Source organism: Lissotriton helveticus, chromosome 4_1, assembly GCF_964261635.1.
Source record: "Lissotriton helveticus chromosome 4_1, aLisHel1.1, whole genome shotgun sequence".
NCBI lineage: Eukaryota > Metazoa > Chordata > Amphibia > Caudata > Salamandridae > Lissotriton > Lissotriton helveticus.
The window spans coordinates 921,049,699-921,070,820 of record NC_136063.1 but is presented as its reverse complement, the minus strand read 5'-3'; the positions used below and the strand labels follow the sequence as shown (position 1 = coordinate 921,070,820).

Here is a 21,122-nt window from a genome sequence, read left to right as displayed (position 1 = left end):
TTTTCTTGAAAGAAAGAGTTGAGGGATTCAGTCTGGTTTCAGGGGGCAAGGAGTTCCAAACTCTCTGGTTGATCCCCAAGAAAGCTCAATTGCAGCTTTTCTTTTTAGAGAATCTCTGTGGGTTCAGCAGTGCCGTGCTGGAGCTTCTGGAGGATCTACTGCCAACAGAAAGTTAAAACTTCTAAGCAAGGTATCGCAGGGTATTGAAGTGTAGGGATTTATGGGTCATGCAGGCAATTTTAATTTAATTCTTTCTTCATGAGGGAGCCAGTTGAGGGCTTTTAAGTCAGGGGTGATGCAAATGTTTCATTTTGATCCCATGATGAGTTTTGCAGCAGAGTTAAGGGAGACCCTTATAGGACCTATTTTGTATTTGAGCAGGCTGCAGAGGTTGCACTTGCATAGTCTAACCTAGGAATTACTAAGGCTTGCACTGAAGATTTGAAGTCATTGGGAGGAAGTAAGGGTTTTCATTTTCTCAATATGTTTATATGGAGGTTCACTTCTTTGGTGGCAGTGCTGATGTGCTTCTGCATGTTAAGGTTCTTGTCCAGAGTCATTCACAGTGATCTTGCTGAATCAATAACTTGGGCCAGGCAGTTGACATCTGTTAGTTGTTTCACCCATTCTTCAATGATGGGTGACTAGTTGGGTGGAAAAATTAGTAAGAATGTGGTTTTGAGAGTGTTTAGTTTGAGGGGGTTGTCTGCCAGTCAGCTTTGGGTTTTTGTAGAGTCAAACTTAGGGATCTGATGTCTTCAGAGGAGGGTGAGCAGTCAAAATATCGGAATTTTAATATCGTCCTACACTAATATTGAGTTTTTAATATTGTAGGGACAGAATATCGAAGTCAAGAATATCGTTGACCAGAATATCAACTGCAAGGTAAGTAATATCGAATTATTTAATATCAAAGTAAGTACTATCGAAGTGAATAATATCGTTAGCAAAAATATTGTTGTAAATATTAACAATTTTTTTAGTGTTATGTATTTAGTATGCATTTTAGATGTATGTTTAACATTTTTTTAAATGTTTTTTATTTTTTTTTAAATATATGTATTAAATGTTTAGAAAATAGTAATTTTTCTTAAAAACAATTTGCATTTTAATATTAGAGCGGGTTGTGGGTTTGTAGGGGAATAGGGTGGGAACTAATTTATTTATAATTAATTAATTATTATGGTTTTATTTATTGTTCTTGATTGTTAATTTATTGTTAATTCATTATTAATTGGTAATTCATTTTTATTAATTGGTTAATTTATCATTATAATAATTATAATTAATGTATATGCATTTTTAGTTATTGTTATTGTTAATTTGTTGCAAATTAATTAATAATTTTTATTAATTGATGAATTGATCATTAAAATAATTATGTTATTTTTCATGTGTAGCGGGTTGTGGGTATATGGGGAATAGGGTGGGAAGTAATTTAAATATAATTAATCAATTACAAATATTTGTATTTATTATTATTGATTTGTAATTTATTGTCAATTATTTATTAATTGGTAATTACTTTTTATTAGTAGGTTAATTTTAAATGATATTAATTATAATTAATGTATAATCACTTTTTATTTTTTGTTATTGTTAATTAAATTATTGTTAATTAATTTGTATTAATTGATTAATTGATAATTACATGAATTGTGTTCTTTTTTATGTGTAGCACGTTGTGTGTTTATAGGGGAATAGGGTGGGAAGTAATTTAATGTTATTTAAGTGAATATTAATTTAATTTAATAGGTATTTGTTAATATTTTTTAGTTAAAGAATTATTAATATGTTACTTATTTTATAAAAAAATATTCAATTGATAAGTATGTTAATTTAACTCCTACACTGTCCAACACATTCCCTACAGTTGCACTCACTGGAGTGGGCATAGTAATTTTTACCTCTCCGCTATCCAACACTTTCCCTACTGTTGCACTCTCTGGAGTTGGAATAGTAATTTTTACCCCTACGCTATCCAACGCTTTCCCTACTGTTGCACTCACTGGAGTGGGAATAGTAATTTTTACCCCTACGCTATCCAACGCTTTCCCTACTGTTGCACTCTCTGGAGTGGGAATAGTAAGTTTTACCCCTACGCTATCCAACACTTTCCCTAATGTTGCAATATATGGGGTAAGTATATATATTAATTTATATGTAGATGTGTAATTCATTTTAACATTATATGTATTAGTTATTATTTTTTAATATATTTTAATATTCATATCTATATCTTTTTAAATTATATATAGTATTTACTTATTTTTACATTATTATTAAAACATTTTATAAAACAATATTTTTAACATCGATATTTTTGAAAACTATATTGTTTTCTGATATTTTTGTACTTACCTTTATGTAGATAGATATTTCTGTGTCGATATTTTTGTAGGTCGATTTTTTGTCTGTCGATATTTTGTCTGACATTCCAGAGGAGGAGACTTTGAAGTATAATTGGGTGTTGCGAGCATACATATGCTAGTGGATGTTAGATGAACTTAGAATTTTGGTCAGAGGCTCCATGAGTGAGAGTGGGTAAGAGGGAGAAACCATGTTGGACCACTAATGTTTCCGGAGTGGACTTAGATATGGACTGATTAACTTTGAATATTTGAATTCTGGTTTTGAGAAATGAGGTGAACCAATTTAGGATGGGCCCTGATAAGCCCATTATATGCTCTATTAGGTCTAGTAAGTTGTCATGCTTGACCGTATCGAATGCAGAAGATAGGTCAAGGATGATTCAGAGGCAAATTCATTTTGATCCAACATTTCTAGCGTGTCATCCACTTTGTGTGTATGAACCAATTCTGTGCAGTGCCGTGGGCAGAAGCCAGATCGGCATTGGCCCAGAAGGCAGAATTGTTCAATGTGGTCACAGAGCTGGATGTGTACGCACTTTTCAAGGAGCTTCTCCAGAGTTGGAATGTTGGAAATCGGGCAGAAGTTGTTTAGATTTGTGTGATCTGCCAATTTTTTTTACGATGGTTGATACCTGCCCCAACTTTAGACAGTCAGGGATACTGACTTGATGTAGAGAGGCATTTACAATGTTGGTCCAGGGTGGGAGTATCAATGGTATAATCTCATTTAGAAACTGACGGGAAGAGGGTAATTGAAGTGGTTTTCTGGTTTCAGCGTTGCTAGAATTTTGAGAATGGTGCATTCCTGAAAGGTTTTGAAAGAGGTCCACGCTGTGTTGTTTTTGTTTTTGAGGCTGGGCCCGATGAAACATGAAGTACCACTTTACAAGGGACTTATAAGTAAATTATGTATACCAATTGAGCAACAAGCTAATGTTACCATCTTTTAAGGAGTGAGCACACACAATTTAGCACTGGTTAGCAGTGCAGAGTCCCAAAGCCAACAAATACAAGATCAGAGAAATATGGCGGTGTAAGACAAAATGTATAAGGGAAGACTACCTAATGCTGACAGGTCTAACAAATATCTAGTATACTACTAGCATACTTATATATTACTGATGTTAACTTCAAACGCTTGCAGTTGGTTGTTGATGTAAATGGTTGTGCCCTCCTGCACTAAACCAACAGCATAATAATTGATGGTTGGAAAGCTTGAAATAATCACGGCCAGATATATCCCCCACATTAAAACCTGCTTCTCCGGGAGTGAAGTCCAGGCAAAAGAAACGTTGGTTCAGTGAATGCATCAATATAGAAAGTCATTTTTTTAGGACCAACTCGCTGATCTCCTGCAGTTTATATATCGAAGTTTAGATGAAGTAAAGATCCAAGCTTAAATAGGGTGTTTCCTAAAACCATATTCAAACAATAATAAAACCAGATATGATTCAAATTTGTAAATTTAAGAACAATTTTCTCTTTAATGCAGATGAAGATACAGCTTCTAATGGGGCAAGAAGAAAGACAATGACTTATGGCTGAAATATTGCAAAAGCCTTTTTCCAAGGCTTCTATTTCACCCACATATAGCGCCAGGCTAAACAAATACTTTTGCAATCTGCAAATTCCACTGATTGGTTTCAATCTTCCACATAAAAAAGGAGGAAGGCAGTATTAGTATCACCGTAAATCATGATTGACTGCGAGTTTACAGACCAACACACATATCAGTCATGAAATAGTCCATGATTGGATGGGTTGTCACTTTAATTTCTGAATGGGCTGCCATCAGGATATGACAAAGGTATAATTGCAAATACGGACTATGATTGGCTAACTGCAGCTAATCAGAATTCTTGAAACATAATGGGAAACTGTGATTAGAACACTTTTATTGGCTGATCCCAGCCCGCTCTGTAAAACAATGGGCAACTGATGTGTCCCATTGCTGTTATGCTGTTCGGGGCAGCTCGGGACACACAAATGCAAGTGTTTTCTCAAGTTCCTTGGTAGGACTCAGCCTTTTCCTGTAGTACTCCCACGGAGCAGAAGTCAATGTTTTTGACCCAGTCAACTGCGTGGGTGAACTAAAAAAGAAAAGGCAGAGTCCATCTAGCTTATCCCCTTATTTTGCACTTCTGTGAAATATTATGCTCACCCCTACCTACAAGCCCTTTACAAGTGATCGGTAGTGTGTCTTCAGTCTGCAAGGGCCAGAAGCAGGGCCGGACTGGCTACAGGGCAGTTTGGAATGCTGCTGAGCTGGGGGCTGATTTTGTTCATGGAGACCTGTGTGTGCTAAACGAAATTCGTTTTGCTTTAATTGTTTCGAAGCACACGTAGGTCTCCATGAACTAAATCAGCCCCCACCACAGTGAACTCAGCCCCCGCTTGGCAGCATTCTAACTGCCCGGTAGTCAGTCCGGCCCTGGCCAGAAGTTAAAAGACCAGATAACTCACATCCAATGGAGCCCTATATTGGCTCTCAGAACAGGTCATCTTTAAACTGTTCTATTGAATCTATACATTTGTGTTTGCTTCAATTGCAAGGGCATGGTCAGTTTTTTTGTATGTAATAGTCTGTGTTTGGATCAAAGTGACGCAGCATATAATGAAGTTCAATTAGTTTTGTTCCGACATTTGTAAAGATAATGATTTAATGACTGTGTATCAACCTGTCATGATGAGAAAACATGAAATGCAGTGAAATTTACAGGATTTCATTTTAATGTTGATATCTTTCATTTCCCTCCTTTATTTCTTTTCAGAGAGATTTAATGTATATCTAATGCCTACACCAAATTTAGACATCTATGGGGAATGCACCATGCAGATCACACATGAGAACATCTATCTCTGGGACATTCACAATGCTAAAGTGAAACTCGTTATGTGGCCACTCAGTTCCTTGAGGAGATATGGCCGTGATTCCACATGGTTTACATTTGAATCTGGAAGGTAAGATATGCAATTCTATCTTTTCCTTTCAATAGTGTTCATCATTCAGGTAGCAAACGTGTAATATGTCGATTATTCTATTTTAGCTGCATTAGTATCTATTTTTTAAATTGGTTCTGAGTTTGTTTGACACAGACCTCACACACATACTTCAAACATTTTTTTTTGTTTTCAAATCATTTTTATTAGACAAAAAGAAAGCAAACAAGAAAGCAAAAATAAGGAAAGCAAATGAGAATCAATAATACAAGCAGTCATGTCATTACCTTGCTGAGGTCTAAGGAAAATAAATGAACACAGAGTTAGATCCAGAGCCACACCTTCCTGACGGATAAAGGAACAAATATGAGGGTGGCATTGATGCTTGAGGTGATATTGTACATAGTAAATGGATTAGGAATGGTTGTAACAACCCAATTATAGCTTCGCAATACAATGATATAATACAGCATCACATTGGTCTCAGTGTGGATTTGATTAACAATTGGTTGTCAAAACCATACAATGTATAAACAACCGTCGTGCTCATGTATCCTATTTTTATGATATGGCTTGTGTAACACAATGAGGATCAACAGACAAAATACAGGATCTTAATGACAATATACGGTAGTTTGCTGGCCTACTATAGAATACCTGCGTGCCAATAGTGACTCATCTCCGAGTAGCTACTTGTCGGGCGTCTTTAGGCGCCTGGCAGTTAGTTAAAGGGCATATTACGGCGGGTCAAAGTAGAAGGATGATGCATCCAGTGAGGTCCAGAGTTTTTTGCTGGTAACTTGCCAAGGGGAAGAGTGCAGGGTAGGATTATCTATTCCCCTAATACAAGATAGCCACTCCTTCCAAGCCGTAAAGGAGACCTCTGAGGCTGTCTTCCAGTGGCAGAGGACAACCTTGCACGCCAGGGTGAGTAGCAGGTCAAGGAGTTGGCGATCGTGGTCTCTTAATACCCATGGATCAATGGCCCCCAGAATTAAGTAAATGAATTCTCTCGTCGGTTTGATGCCGAATATGCGTTCAATATGGTCAAAGACGTTGGACCAGTATTTATGTAACGTAGGACAATGGAATAGCATGTGCGGCAGGTCACCATCAGCTAGGGAGCAGTTCCAGCAGGTGGGGGTATCTCTTAGATTAAGTTTAAATAATTTTTGGGGGGTCCAGAACACTCTATTGATTATCATAAATTTGGTTTGCGAGAGGATTGGTGATACTTTATGTGTGAGGGCAGAGGCGTGGATCTTATCCCAGTTAATAGCTATTCCGGTATTGTTAGGTTCTGCTTCCCACTTAAGTTCGTTACGTCTCAGTGATTTGTTCAGTGTCGGCGCGAGCAGTCTGTAAACTTTGGAAACTTGGGGGCAGATTTATGATAACTGGCGCATCCCCAGGGATGCGCCAGTTATTTTGCGCCGCTGCTCCGCCACCCATGGTGCGCCGCATTTACAATGCGGCGCACCATGGGGCAAAAACGCCACAGATGCGTGACGCATCTGTGCCGTAAAGGTGGCGCATTGCTGGAGTTGCGTCACAAGCGCGACACAGCTCCAGCAATGCTCGGGGGTGCCCTATCTGACCAATGCTGCGTCAAGACCTACGCCTGCTTCAAGCAGGCGCAGGGTTTTGACGCAGCATTGACCTGAAAGTGACTGAGTGAAATCTTATAGATTTCACTCAGCCACTTTTGCGAGGCGCACCTGCCCCGGAACGCCCACCCTACGCCGGAACGCCCACAAGTGGCGCAGAGCTTTACAACGTGACGCATCTGCCTAGATGCGTCACGTTGTAAATGGGTCGTAGGGATGCGCCACATTTACGCCGCAGTTGCGTGCCCCAAAGTGCCCAGAGGATTGTAAATGAGGGAGTGTCGATTTTAACCAAGGTGTCGAAAGTGTGAACGAGCGTGTGGACACAGCTGACTTTAGTTTCAGGAAGGCATAGAAGTCAATTGGTTGAAGGGAATGTTTAGATTGAATTGTTGAGAAGGGCAACGGCATGTGCCCGTCGTAGAGATCCGATATCACATTTATTCCTTTGTCTGACCACTGTTTCCAAAAAGGGGGGGAGCCATTAATCTTTATGAGTGGGTTATACCATAGGGATGAGGAAGCCGATGTCTTTACTTGCAGGCCAGATTTATGTGTTAGGTATAGTCTAAGAAGAGCTCTTTTGGTATTGAGCATGATATACTTAGAGTGCGTGAGGTGAGACAGGTCCATGCTGAGTACAGCCGCTAGAGGTCCTTTGCCCATGATAGCCTTTTCAATATTGATCCACAAGGGCGTGTATTCTGGCGCCTCATTGAACCAGGAGGCCCCTTGTTTACACAGAAAAGCGGTTTGATAGTTCCTGAAATTGGGTAATCCTAACCCACCTTTATGTTTGGGGAGTTGTAGTTTTTTCATAGAGATTCTGGGCTTTTTCCCTTTCCATAGGAAGTTGCTAAATAATTTGTCTATTTTATGTAGGAAGTCCTCTGTAAAGGTCATAGGGAGCATGCTTGCCATATAATTGATCAAGGGGGTGACCATCATCTTTAGTGTCTCCGCTCTACCCCACCATGACAGGAATTTCGGAGACCAACCATCAAGGAGCTTGTGAACTTTCTTGAAGAGTATATCTTCGTTGATTTTTAATGTCATGATTAGATCTTTCTCAAACTCCAGACCAAGGTATTTGAAGGTCTTCGGTTGCCAGGTAAGCCCAGAGTCGCCTAGAATGTCACTGTCACTCATGTTGTTTAGCATTTTCACCTCAGTTTTGTCCTTATTCAGGGAATATCCTGACACACCAGAGAACTCCTCAATCATGGAGAGTAGGGCAGGTATAGCTCTATCAGCCTGTTCGCTTAGGACTAAGACGTCATCAGCATAAGCCGTGAGCTTGATGATGCAGTCATTAAATGGAATTCCTGGGATGTCAGCGTTCTCTCGGATCTGGTACAGGAAGGGTTCGATTGCCAGGAGGAATAGGGATGGGGACAAGGGGCATCCCTGCCTGGTCCCTTGTTCCAATTTAAAAGGTGAGGAGAGAGCTCCACCAGCCCTCACTCTAGCAGTGGGACATGCATATAGTGACATAACCAATTTAGTAAAGAGAGGACCTAACTCGAATTTATGTAGAACTGCTTCTAGATATGCCCAATCTACCTTGTCAAACGCTTTTTCTGCGTCAAGTGTTATCGCAGCAGTGGGCGTGGAGAGAAGCTTAGCTTTTTCTATTACGTGCGCTAGGGTTCTGGTATTATCACTTGACAATCTATTTTTCAGAAAACCGGTTTGTGAGGGGTGGATTAAAGATGGCAGTACTTTCTGGATACGTTTTGCAAGGATTGACGCCAAAAGCTTACAATCCAAGTTTATTAACGAGATGGGTCTGTAGTTTTTGGGGAGTTTAGAGTCCTTCCCTTCTTTGGGTATCACAGCAATCACTGCCTCCGCCATCGTTCCCTTTACCTCTCCTGTAAGACTAATCTCGTGGAACACGTTCATAATTGGTTCCGTGAGGGTTTGTGTGAAACATTTATAAAATTTTGCCGTGAATCCGTCAGGGCCAGGGGCTTTCCCACTTTTAAGGGATTTAATTGCACCTACCAATTCTGCCTCAGATATCGGTTTGTTTAGGGACTCTTTTTCTGAGGGGGTAAGTGTTGGTAGCGGGCATTTGGAGAGGTAATCTCCCACTTTTTCTTTCTCCACATTTATATTCTTGGCGTACAGCTTCTCATAGAAGTCTCTGAATAAATCTGCAATTTTATTAGGGTCCGAGTTGGGGGTGCCTTTGTCATCTAGTAGGGAGTTGATCGTGTTCTTTTGAATTTTAAATTTTAGGTAGGCTGCTGGTCCTTTCCCCGCCTTATTAGATTCACAGATTTTAAAGTGTTTTTTCCTGTCTAACCAAACACCGGCCCTTTCACTCACTAGTTTATTATAGGCATATTTTTGGTTGGTCATATCAGTCAGCACTTTTGCGCTTCTGCTATTTAGATATTCGTTTTGGAGCATTGAGATGTCCTTTTCCAGTTTTAAAAGGGCGGCATTATGGTTTTTGTTTATTGCTGATGAAATATTTATAATTAGTCCCCTTACGGTGGTCTTTAGAGCTTCCCATCGGATTAGGTCAGAGGTGTCATCCTTTTTATTAATTGTTAAGAAGTCTTTGAGGGCGCATTCTATAGTTTCTCTATGCTTCTCATCATTCAGAATGGCGTCATTGAGGCGCCACAATGACTGGCGGGTTAGAGGTTTAATATTTGAAAAAGTAAGTGAGATGCAAGAGTGGTCAGAGACGAGTCTTGGTGCAATGCTCGTGTCTTCTATCCTGGCTGCAGCGTTCCTAGTTATAAATATGTAATCAATTCTCGAGAACGAGTCATGAGGTGGGGAGTAGAAAGAATAGTCTCTACCGTCGGGGTTTTGTATACGCCATGTGTCTAACATGTGAAACCTACTACATAGCTTAGTGAATTCCTTATGGGCTTTGCCTGGTCGGAAGGTGCACTTTGAGTCCCTATCTAGGGCGGGGTCAAACGGGAGGTTGAAGTCACCTGCTAGTATATGAACCGATGAGTCTGGAATAGTGTCAATCTGTTTTGTGAGTTCTAACCAGAAGGAGGGTTCATGTGTGTTGGGGGCATAGACCGTTGTAATGTAGAATTCAGTGTCATCTTTGATTAATTTCACCGAGACCCATCTACCTTTCGCGTCTGCCGAGGAGGATATCACTTCCACATTGGCCTTCCTAGTTAATAATATCGCTATCCCGTTTTTCTTAGATAGAGCTCCGGAGCCTACCACTTCGGTAAAGAATTTATTACGTAGGACATGAAGGTGTTTTGCCTCTAGCTTTGTTACTTGTAGTAGGGCTATGTCTCCTTGTTGCCTACGGAGATAATCAAGTACTTTTGTCGCTTAACCGGTTGGTTCAACCCCTTCACATTTAGCGAGAGTAGTTTAAGGTTATTTATGGTTGTCGTCCCTATGGGAGTGTCTAAAGTAGTAGCCATCATCTGTCACGTGTGTAACATCTTAACCTACTGCTATTAGCTATGTTAGTATTAGAGATTGCACGTGGGCCTGGACATAGATAGTATAGCATTACGTAGGACATAATATTAGTATCAGTAAGAGCCGCATTGGTCTCAAGAGGCACATTCGGTTGCAAAATAATACACAAATTAGAGAAAACAAAGCATAACAACATACAAACTGCAAAAACAAATCTCTCCCTCACCCCTTCCATCCTCCCTCCACCCTCCACCCTTCCCCACATCCCTCCCCTCCCACCCCAATAGTAGAATAAGAACATGGCGACTCGGGAATGACCGCGAGGCCGCCTCCAAGCAGCTTACTCAGAAATATTGATCATAAGAGCTGCAAAACATACCTCAGGTTGGAGGTATAACAGTAACATAGGTAACTAGATATAACAATAGTGGTACAATGATGAACCCATCCAAGGTCACCACAATGACTGTATCAGTGGGAATGAGGTGCGTCAGGAATAACTGACGACTACAAACAAAGTTATATCATATTATGCAAGTAACAGAGCCTAAGAAGTAACAGATTATGCAAGTAACACATTATGCAGATTATGCGAGTATCAGGGCCTAAGAACATTAGCATATTAACACTAGCATATTAATACTAGCATAATAATCCCAACTGTAATTTCTGAAATATGTTTCAGATGAACTATACTATTGCATTCGGATCGTGAGAAGGGCTACTAACATTGCGTCTAAATGGATCACATTGCAGGTAGGAAAGTGTGTAAACCACCAATAACAAGTAGAGCCGTACAACCAGACAACCAGATCAAGTCAACTTATCTAACAAGTTAAAGGTCACAAGGTGGAGCATGTAAAGCACAGTTTAGAGCGAAGACTATTATTATAGGTTAATCAAAACTCATCCTAATCCTGATGTAGAGGCGTTCATCTGATCTGAAGGGGAAACTTCCATATTGCCGTCCCCTTGGTTGAATAGCAGGTGTCGTAGTTTTTGTGGTTCAGAGAACACATGGGTTACACCCTGTATTGTTACTTTGAACTTGGTCGGCCCAATAAAACCATACATGTGACCAAGTGACTTCAGTTGTGGTCTCATAGCAAGGAAAGCCTTCCTAACGTCCATAGTTTCTTTGCTAAAATCCTGTGAGATAAAGATTTTATGTCCTTTCCATAGTACATGGTTATTTTTACGAACGAAGGTAAGAATCTGCTCTGTATGTTGATATCTCAGAGGCTTGCACACTATCGCTCTCGGGCCTTTCTGGTCTCTGGAGATTCGCCCCGGCACCCTGTGTGCCCTATTGAACTCTAATGGCTGAGTGAAAGTTAGGTTTGTAGCCTGTGTAAACCACTGCTCAAGGAAGGTTATGCACGATCCTAGTGATTCCTCCGCTTTTTCCGGTATTCCAAAAATTCTCAGATTACCTCTCCTATTTCTATCTTCCAATTCCGCAACTTTTCTCACAAGGTGGTTCGAGCACAGGGTGAGTTTCTTGATGGCTCCACAGGTTGTTTTTTCAAAGTCTTCCAGTTTGCTTATCCTATTTTCGGATTCCATCAGCCTCGAATTAATGCCCTTGATGTCTTGTCGAACTGCAACAACTTCTTCTTTGGTGGATTTGGCTAGGTCTCTAACTTCCTCCAGTCGGCTCAAGATAGTCTCCATTGCTTCGGCTATTTCTTTTTTCCCCTTGACTGGTGTCTGTGGGTCAGATTTCAGGCGTTTGGAAGTTTTCCCATTATCTTTGTCTCCCATTTTGAAGCTGGTCGGTGGGAGTTGCCAGTGCCTTAATATTTACTGGTTGGGCAGGTCTGGAAGTACTGCAGGTCTGCATGTCTGAAAGTACAGCAGCAGGAGCCCCCGTCTGTGTGCAGCGTAGGGTATTATCTACAGGTGAATGCTTGTTTCCTTGTTTCTTTGGTCGGTGGGAGTTGCCAGTGCCTTAATATTTACTGGTTGGACAGGTCTGGAAGTACTGCAGGTCTGCAGGTCTGGAAGTACTGCAGTAGAAGTCCCCTTCTGCGTGCAGCATAGGGTATTATCTACAGATGAACGCTTGTTTCCTTGTTTCTTTGGGGTTGCAAAGCTCACACGCTGCAATTTGGTTGTGGTGCGTCAGTGTCAGATAGCGCGTAAATTGACTGAGCTCCTTCAAGTGGTGATCATAGTGAGTATCATAGCGCGCAATTATGACTTTATGTCTAGTGAGGATTCGTGAATAGTGATTTGCGCTATGTTTACGAGGAGGTTATGTATACATTACAGACATCCAAGGTGCATGTCCCCACACTGAGGAACAGCAGTAGGAGCCGCCATTTTAAGCATCTCATGTTGCGCCTTTTTCTTGCAGGCTACTGTTGAAAGCCTTGTCAAAATTGCATATAGGGCAGAAATATGCACTGATCACATATCTCCAGTGTTCTTTGGCGAATCTAGATCCTACATCGAGGGTAGCTTGCTGGTGATGTATTGGTAGACAGCGCACAACGTGTAATGGCTAGATATTTACTCGTTTTCACTAGTTTACGTCATATCTTTGAAGTCAGCGCTACGCTTAGTGCAGAGCGTGTACACACCGCAAGCAGCATAGGGAGAATAAACTGCGTGTGAAGTGTCATGTGAGCCTGCTATTAGTAGCGCGGAGGTCGCAGGGTATTCTATGCGTGTACTCCAACCGCCATTTTAAACGGCAATTTTCGCGCCGTTTTCGACTTACATTTGTCGATATATACCTCTTCTACGATCGCGATGTACTCACGATCCAGCCGCTGAAGTATACTCTCCTGAGACCATCACCGCTTTAACAGCATTTCTCGCACCTAGGTAGGGCAAGGTAGTTGCTCCGGGAGGGCCTCGAGGATGTAGGCGGCTCCGGGCTCCGATCCGCTCTGCAGCGTTCGGCGGCCAGGACAAAGACTGTTTTTCTCCGCTTCCCGGGCTCGGAATTGCCTCAAATTTTCAGAGTCACCGGGGATGGGGCTCCGACATCACTATCCTCCTTTGGATCAGGAGAGGCGGTTGAATTACAGCCCTTTGGATACGAAGGGACGTTGCTGCCTGGAGGAGGACAGAATCACGCCGCCATTTTCACCGGCGTCCAAGCCACGCCCCCTACTTCAAATATTTTTAAGGAAAATACATTAAGTGGATAACTACAGACTGAACAAAGACATTCTGGGGTATCCTTAAAAACAAGGGTCTTGACATTTAAGAGTAGGAAGGATTGTGATTAGTTGTGAGTTTAGAGATCTTCTGAAGCTGAGTAGCAAATTGGCCAGCCCTATCTACTCTGTGTACATGTGTCAGAGAGTGGGGATCAGTAATAAGAAGGCATGAGGCCTGATTAAGAGTTGGGTGGTGATGGCAAATCATTTTCTTTTTAAAAGAAGTGCTAAACCCTGAGAAAAATTCATTCCTGGATTTTTCACCACCATAGGGATAGTGTGCTAAAGGAAATTCCATTGGTGAAATACCCTTCCAATTTAGCACTTCCTCAGGAATATATGAGAATTTATCATTGCAAGTAAATTCTTAGCCCGGATTATAGTGTAATATTTTATCTATTGTGAATTTCAGCATCTGTGGTATTGTCTGTACCTTGCTTTTGATGTGTGTATTCCTATTCCTGGGTATATGTAACTTTGTATCCAAGGCATCATGTTTCAAGCATGCTTTTTGCCTCCAAGACCAACAAGAGCATTCATTATCAGTGTGATCACTCTTTTTGGCAAGGTGCTGAACTTGGATCTACATGAATTAATTTGTTAAATCGGGCACTGTTTGATGTATGGAGGCCCGTGAGAATGGCATTCCCACACTCTGAGACAAGCACAGCGCTTCAACCACCTGTTTGAGGCTTTCACACAAAATCTGGGGCATCATTTTGTTCTGAAAGTGCTATTGGTAATGTGCTGATTTGGTGAGGTCCGATATAGGTTCCTTGGGATTCAGGTGGGTTACCGGGTTGAACCCTTTAGAGTTCCCAACATTTTCATTTAGATGTTAAAAATAGTTTGAGATAGAACTGATACTGGAGACATTATAGAAGACATTTAAAGGAGACTGGCAAGTGAAAGGATTTGCTAAGGAGCTGTCAGGATTCTCCCTAACGCAAGGTCAGCAGGGGTCCTAAAGTCACGAAAGCAGAATTGGAACCTGATTACTTCCTGGTCTGAAGCATGGAATTTACGGAATTCCAAGATGGCGGACGGAACAAGGAAGTTAGCAGTCTAGTGTCTGAGGGCGTTCTAGAGCGGAGTTCAGGTGAGGCGCGCGCTCTGTCAAAGCTGCGCACTTCACCGCGAATCTTGCCCGAGACAGTTGAGGAATATAGCTAGTCACAGAAAACCTTATGTAGCGTTTACTTACAGAGTTTAAAGTATCAGAGAGTTGTAGAAATTTAGTACGCTCCCCCCAGCAAGTGTTCACGTCGAGCAGTAGAAGAAATTCTAGCTGGAGAGACGTGACAGAGAGTCTTCGTTGCTGAGTTTGTTAGCGCGATGCCAGCAGCAAATTGAGAACTGCGTGAGTGGACCTCCGGGTTTACAGAGACTGCAGGAAACCTACGAGTCGGAAGGAGCCCGAACTTCGAGAGCTAAGTCATACCAAAGAAAAACTATAACTGTACAGTACATGTGTTAAAGAGAAATTATAGACTGAACCATTCAGAGACAAGTTGTTACAGAGTGCGCTCTAGATAAGCGACAATATGAACTTTTAAAACCTTCACGAGAAAAGTTGTTGCATTTAGTAACTGCATGTTAAGAACCAAGATATTACAAGAATTTAAGCGCCTTCCTTGAAGTACTGAGAAGAATCAATACAGCTGAGAAGGGCTAGAGATACCTGACAGAAGGTTTAGAACAGGATTCCCAGCACATAATTCACAGGAAAAGTTTGAAGAGATAAAACAGCGACACACCTTAAGAGAAAGATTCAGGATACCAAGTTATGGAGTTGCCAGTAGTGGTAGGTTAAACACCAGTTTCCTTATAAGGGGGTTAGGAAGAAATTAGAGTAAGTATTAATAAAAGTATTGGTTTCTTTACAGTGAGATAAAACACTATGGGCAGCCCAGATTAAGAAAACCTCTCAGAGGGATAGAAGAGAAGCAGGTCTACACCGTCCCTTGGGTATGTCGCTGGGTCAATAAGGGATAAGGAAGTGTAGGGTATAGTAAAAGTTCTCATGGTGTCTTGTTTATGCTTAGTATTCACAGGAATCTTGTTGGGCAGACTAGAAGCCTGAGGAGGATTTCGCTAGAATATCGAGGGACCAGGACCAGTCTCTTCTGTGCTTTACTTTCTTATGGTTATTTTCTCCACTTTTCCCCTTCCCTTTTTCTGATTGTTTGGAGTCACGATTACATTCTGGCTCCGATTGATTGGAGAGAGGGAGTTGGAAAATTAGCGTCATCTGTTCCTGTGCAAGTCGACAAGAAGAGGAATTCGTGGACTCTGACAGGAGCCTAGTTAATGAAATGATCTCCATTAAATTGCTTGCATTTCATTGAACGTGCAATGCTGCATTATGGACAAAAAAACCTTAGATATCTGCTCGGCTGGAAAGGGAAGCAGAGAAGGTGAGGAGGAAGCCAGATAGCAGAAGATGGAGGACATGAGCACATATCCCCAGCCCTTAAATCTCTCACTGGCTACCCTTTGAAGTGCAAATCCAGCTTAAGATTGCAATCCTGACGCACAAAGGCCTTCACTACAATATTCCCATGTATCTGGCGCAAAAACTTGAATTATCTGGTGGGGTGAGGGCATCTAGAAGTGCCTCTACTCTCCTCCTGAAACCGATCTTCCTTAGCAAAAAGAGAACATGTCACTGAGCCTTCTCTGGTGCTGCCCCTAAAATATGGAACTTTCTTCCTCCGGACGTTCGCAGACTCACCTCGACGACGGCTATCAAACAGGAAGCCAAAAGATTTGTAATGAGCAAATTCTTACCTTAAGTGGTGGAGACACTCATACGATGGCTGTCTGTTTGTTTCTAGCTCCATGGCACAACTAACAGTCACTGATCGTATCATCTGCATTTTATTACACCTTATATGTGTACCATTGTTAACTGTTTAGCATTGTTTTTTTTGTTTTTTTTCACAATTGCAGTGTATACTTCATTTTGTTCCGCTCTTCCAACTTATTGTAAAGCACTCTGATATCCTTCGGGATCTTGTTCGCGCTATATATAACTTTAAAAGTAAATAAATAAAATGAAATGAAATGAGAGGAAGGCAGATATTAGAGGAGTAGATTGTCACTTCACTGCTCTCCAGAATGTAATTAACCAAATTAGTGCCCAAACAAACCCCTTCCAAATTAGATAAATAAAATAAGAAATGGGCTCTCAGATCTGTAGGAGAAAGAGTTCGTAGTCGGCCCAGCCTGGTTCTGTAATTGTATATAATCTGGATTTTTCTGAATAACGACTCACTATGTGGGGTGGTGCAACACTGGGTTTGGCAAGGCAGTAGCCCCACCAGTTTACAAGGAACTCCTGTTCCACCAATTCCTAAATGGTCCCCCGTTCTTCAAACATTTACATGGTTTACCTGTTATTTGAAACATACATACCAATATGTTGCCTTGTGTTTCATGTGCCACTGTTTCTACGGTGCACCTAAGTGGTGAGTACCTACAGATATAAACCTAGTTTGGATTTGCTTGTGTTTATGTTCCATGGGTACATGGCCTTGCAATTTAGACTGGATTGTTTCAATCTGGAACAGGACAAAGACAGATTTGCTAATGCATGTGGCTGCTTCCTGACTGGAAAGGTGCAGTGAGCAATAAAATGATGAACTGGAGTGCTGTCTGAAGTGATTGCTAGTAGCTGAAACTGTAGCAAGTATTCCACTCAGTGCCTTTAGTTGCTTGCCTTATATGAATTTCGGCATGGATGTCAGTCTGTGGTAGGGCGCACAAGGTCATGTACGATCATTTTGGATGTGGGGGTAGTGGTCCTGATTCACAGGAACATAATCTACAAATATTAACTGATGTGAGTTTTGATATTAATACCAGACATAATAAATACACTGTCAGCCTAGTGATGTAACCTGATGCCAAGCTGGAATATTACAGGAAGTGAAGAGAATTATAACGGTACTCAAACCATATAGTGGTGGCTGGTCAAAGGCCACAGACCACAAACCCAGTCGTTCAAAGAGCAAAGAAAAAGGGAGCCATGAGCAGATTGAAACAGCTATCCATTCAAAATAACTTGCTATTCGTACACCCAACAGTTGATCAAGTACTAGCAATTAATACAAGAAACCAGGAGCAAGAAGTCACAATTGCTCATTTGTGTATGCTTACATTATATATGTGTTATAACAAAACAGTAATTCCAGGAAAGTTTTTCTCAATGCAGTTTTACTACTTATTATGTGAATTTTGATGGATGCCGCTTGTTTGCAGCAGGCCAGCTTGTTATGCACTATTTGCTGTTTTTATGTGATGTGGGCTGCGCTGATGGTGTTGTAAGTGCGTCTATTTTCTTTTCTGGCCTAATTGACGTTTTAAATTGTATTCATTTATGTGATAATGCTTCTTTTATTTTTTTCTGTGATTTGTTTAAAGGTATTGATTTTCGTGTGAACTGATTTCATAAATAGCTTAAGTCACAGCGTATGGTAATTATTTCCTTTGAGAATACATTTTAGTTTTTGCAGAGCTGTCCATGCTCCTATAGGGTGCTAGGGTTGTTCTTCCTTGGCAGTGATAGAGTGCTCAAAAAGGCCAGTCTAACTTTAAATGTTTCATAGATATATATAATTTACAAACTCAACAAAACGCAGGAGACCATTACTACATCTTAGCTCCAATATAACCTTTCCTTTCATGTTTTTTATCAGCATATGTGGTGCAACAGACTTGTAAAGATTCAAGTCATCTCCTTCGCTGAGCACAATCTGCTTGAGAGCATAATGCCTGTCTCAGCAGTATTTCGTACAGTGTCGAATCATGTTTTTTTCAAAGTTTGTTTACCAGGAATAACGTTGTCACTTATGCACCGGGTTTATGCATGTGTTTCTAGCAGGTCCTAGATTGTGAATTAATAAGTGTGTGTATAAGAGCAATGTGAGCTGTGTGGTCATGGTGCTTTCTCAGTCATTTGTTCTAAAGAAAATAAATAGAAGTCAACATGAAGGTTATCTACTTCTGCTAGCAATTTAAAAGCAAGGGAAAACAAAAAACATTGCCAAGACTTTACTTAAACACGCAATAGCAAAGCTAATAGGTCTGGCTTTTTGCTAAGGGCAGTTTTGGTTAATATTTGGGTGACTTTGTATGTGTTCCTTCCAGTAGTGGCGTAACAAAACGTGAGCGGGCCCCCTGCAAAGAACATGCAGGAGCCCCCACGCTCTGCTCTGGAACCAGACCGGAGCTCTCTGGGCACCAGGGCCGGACTGGGAACCAAAACCGGCCCTGGCAAAGTGCTCGGCCGGCCCCCTCTCCTCCCCCTGGGGGAGGGGGGGGATGCCACCAAGCTCTTTACCAGGGCCGTTTTTCCGCCGAATTTGTTACAGGGCCGATTTTGCAGCTTTGCCGCAAAAACGGCCCTGTCACAAAAACGGCCCCCAGGGGCCCAAAAACGGCCCCCACCCTTGCGGCCGACCGGGGAATTGCCCGGTGCCCGTAACGGCCAGTCCGGGCCTGCTGGGCACGGACCTGGCAGCGCCGGAGGGGCCCCTGGAGCTCGGGGCCCCTCTAACCACAGGGGAGGCTCCTTTAAGAGGCCACTGGCTCCCAGTTGCCCTAGAAAGAAAATATCATAATGAATCAACCTCTTGACCTACAAAAACATGGAAGCTGTGAGTAAGGCCCCTTTGTTGAACAGATTCCATTGGCAGTGTTAAACTGTACAGTCAAAGAAAAATGGAGTCAGAAAATGAAGTTTACGTTGTACATGGGGAACATAAAAGGCATTAATTGAAAAATGTTGCATAGTAGATACTTCTAACAATGAGCTAGGACTTTCAGTGCAGCTGTTAGAAACCTCGGGTGCTTATGTGTCTATACTTTGTTGGAGTAAAAGCTTAAATCCAGCAACTGTATCAAGACAGCAAAGTATAGCAAATTAACGTGCAAGGGTGATTAGATTGCAAGGAGGATGCACAAGAAAGTCATAAACCAGCAACTGACATGTTTTAGTATCAGTAACGTCTATATATCAAAAACACACAGACTTTCAATTACTAGCCAGTTATGTTGCTTTAACAATTTAATTAAAGAATTACCTGAGCACCATCACTAATAGGGGGAAGAAATGGGTTAATGAAAACATCCTCAAAGTGCCATAGCCTTGATGGACAGCCTATCCAAGAAACGGTAACCCATAACCACCCTGACCCAAACTCCACTCATTCCGTACTATTTCTTATATGTATTTTTTTGAAGTATTGGCAGTATGTGGTCTCAGACAGCTGAAGCTGTCTGGAGCGGGATCTGAAAGGTGCTTGCTTCAGCCATTAGATAGGATTTTTACTACAGAAAATATACCTTCAAACTGCACAGGATATTGTGCATCACTTCTTTTCCCTTCTGCTCTCAGTTCCTGCAGAAAGCTTAAATGGTTGTCAACAATGTTAATGTGCAGTGCCAAGCCTGGGCTCAATGAGATAGCACATAGGTAATGTTAAGTAATTTTAGAGGTTTTTCGTAGCAGTGCTACTTTACGCCAACGCTACTTCGTACTGCCTAAGATGTGACAGTCGGATAGTGCCACCCCTGCACATCAAAGTCAGTTCCTTTCTTTCCATGCCTTTAAATGCAGATCCAAAGCTCAGCTCTTTCTTTTGTCTGTACTGATGATTTTTCCAAATCGAAATTCAATGAAAACAATATTTTTTGTAAAGCGTGTGGTTACCCGCGGGCATCCCAGCACCGTGGGCAGAGTCGAATAAGGCTGAGGCGAGATCATTTGGGGAAAAGCCAAGTTTTAAGCATCTTATGGAAGGTCATATAGGTGGGTTCCTTTCGTCGCTGTAGAGGGAGTGAATTCCACAGCTTAGCGATGTTATAGGAAAAAAGGCGGTCGCCGCTTCAAGCCCTCTTAATTCTGGGGACAGAGGCCAGATGAAGATCATTTGAGCGAAATGCCCTATTAGCTAGGTAAGGCTGGACCAAGGATGAGATGATAGCGGGTCCTTTCCCTCCTATCAGCCTGTGAGTAATGCACAGGGCTTTGAATTGGACTCTTTCCAGAACTGGGAGCCAGTGGAGAGCCTTTAAAGCTGGCCTAGCTGTTTGGCGGCTATGAATTCCCATAAGAATCCTGGCCGCACAGTTCTGCACGGTTTGAGGTTTGGCCAGCACCGAGCTAGGGGCACCAAGGTAAAAGGCATTTCCGTAGTCCAAGCGAAATAAAATAAGCACTTGGACTACAAGCTTTCTAACCTGAAGGGGAAGCAGGGGAAGCACTTCGCGCAGTTTTCTTAGAATGCCAAAGCAGGAGGCAACATTCTTTCTGGCTTGAATTTTAAAACCAAGCTCGGAATAAAGCCAGACACCAAGGCTCTTTATCTCTGATTTAGGGGCAGGCATAGGGCCCATACATGTAGGCCAGGTGGAGGCTATTTCAGAGAGAGAGGGATTACCCAGGAGCATGAGCTCTGTCTTGTCTCCCTTTAGTTTGAGATGGGAATGTTTCATCCATCTCATCACTTCTTGGAGACATGGGCCAAGGCAGGTAGATGCTTTGTTGGTGTGGTTCAGCACGACAACCAGTTGGGTGTCATTGGCATAGGTGACAATTTTCACCC

At 41.7% G+C, this 21,122-nt stretch overlaps 1 protein-coding gene across 1 annotated transcript in view; it reads left to right on the top strand.

Annotated features, from left to right (window-relative positions):
* Positions 1 to 21,122, top strand: part of DOK6 (docking protein 6) — a 950,476-nt gene that overhangs the window by 580,801 nt on the left and 348,553 nt on the right. The window contains exon 5 of the mRNA XM_078686219.1: positions 5,144 to 5,333. Coding sequence (XP_078542345.1) covers positions 5,144 to 5,333 — 190 coding nt within the window. The remainder of the gene's footprint in view (positions 1 to 5,143; positions 5,334 to 21,122) is intronic.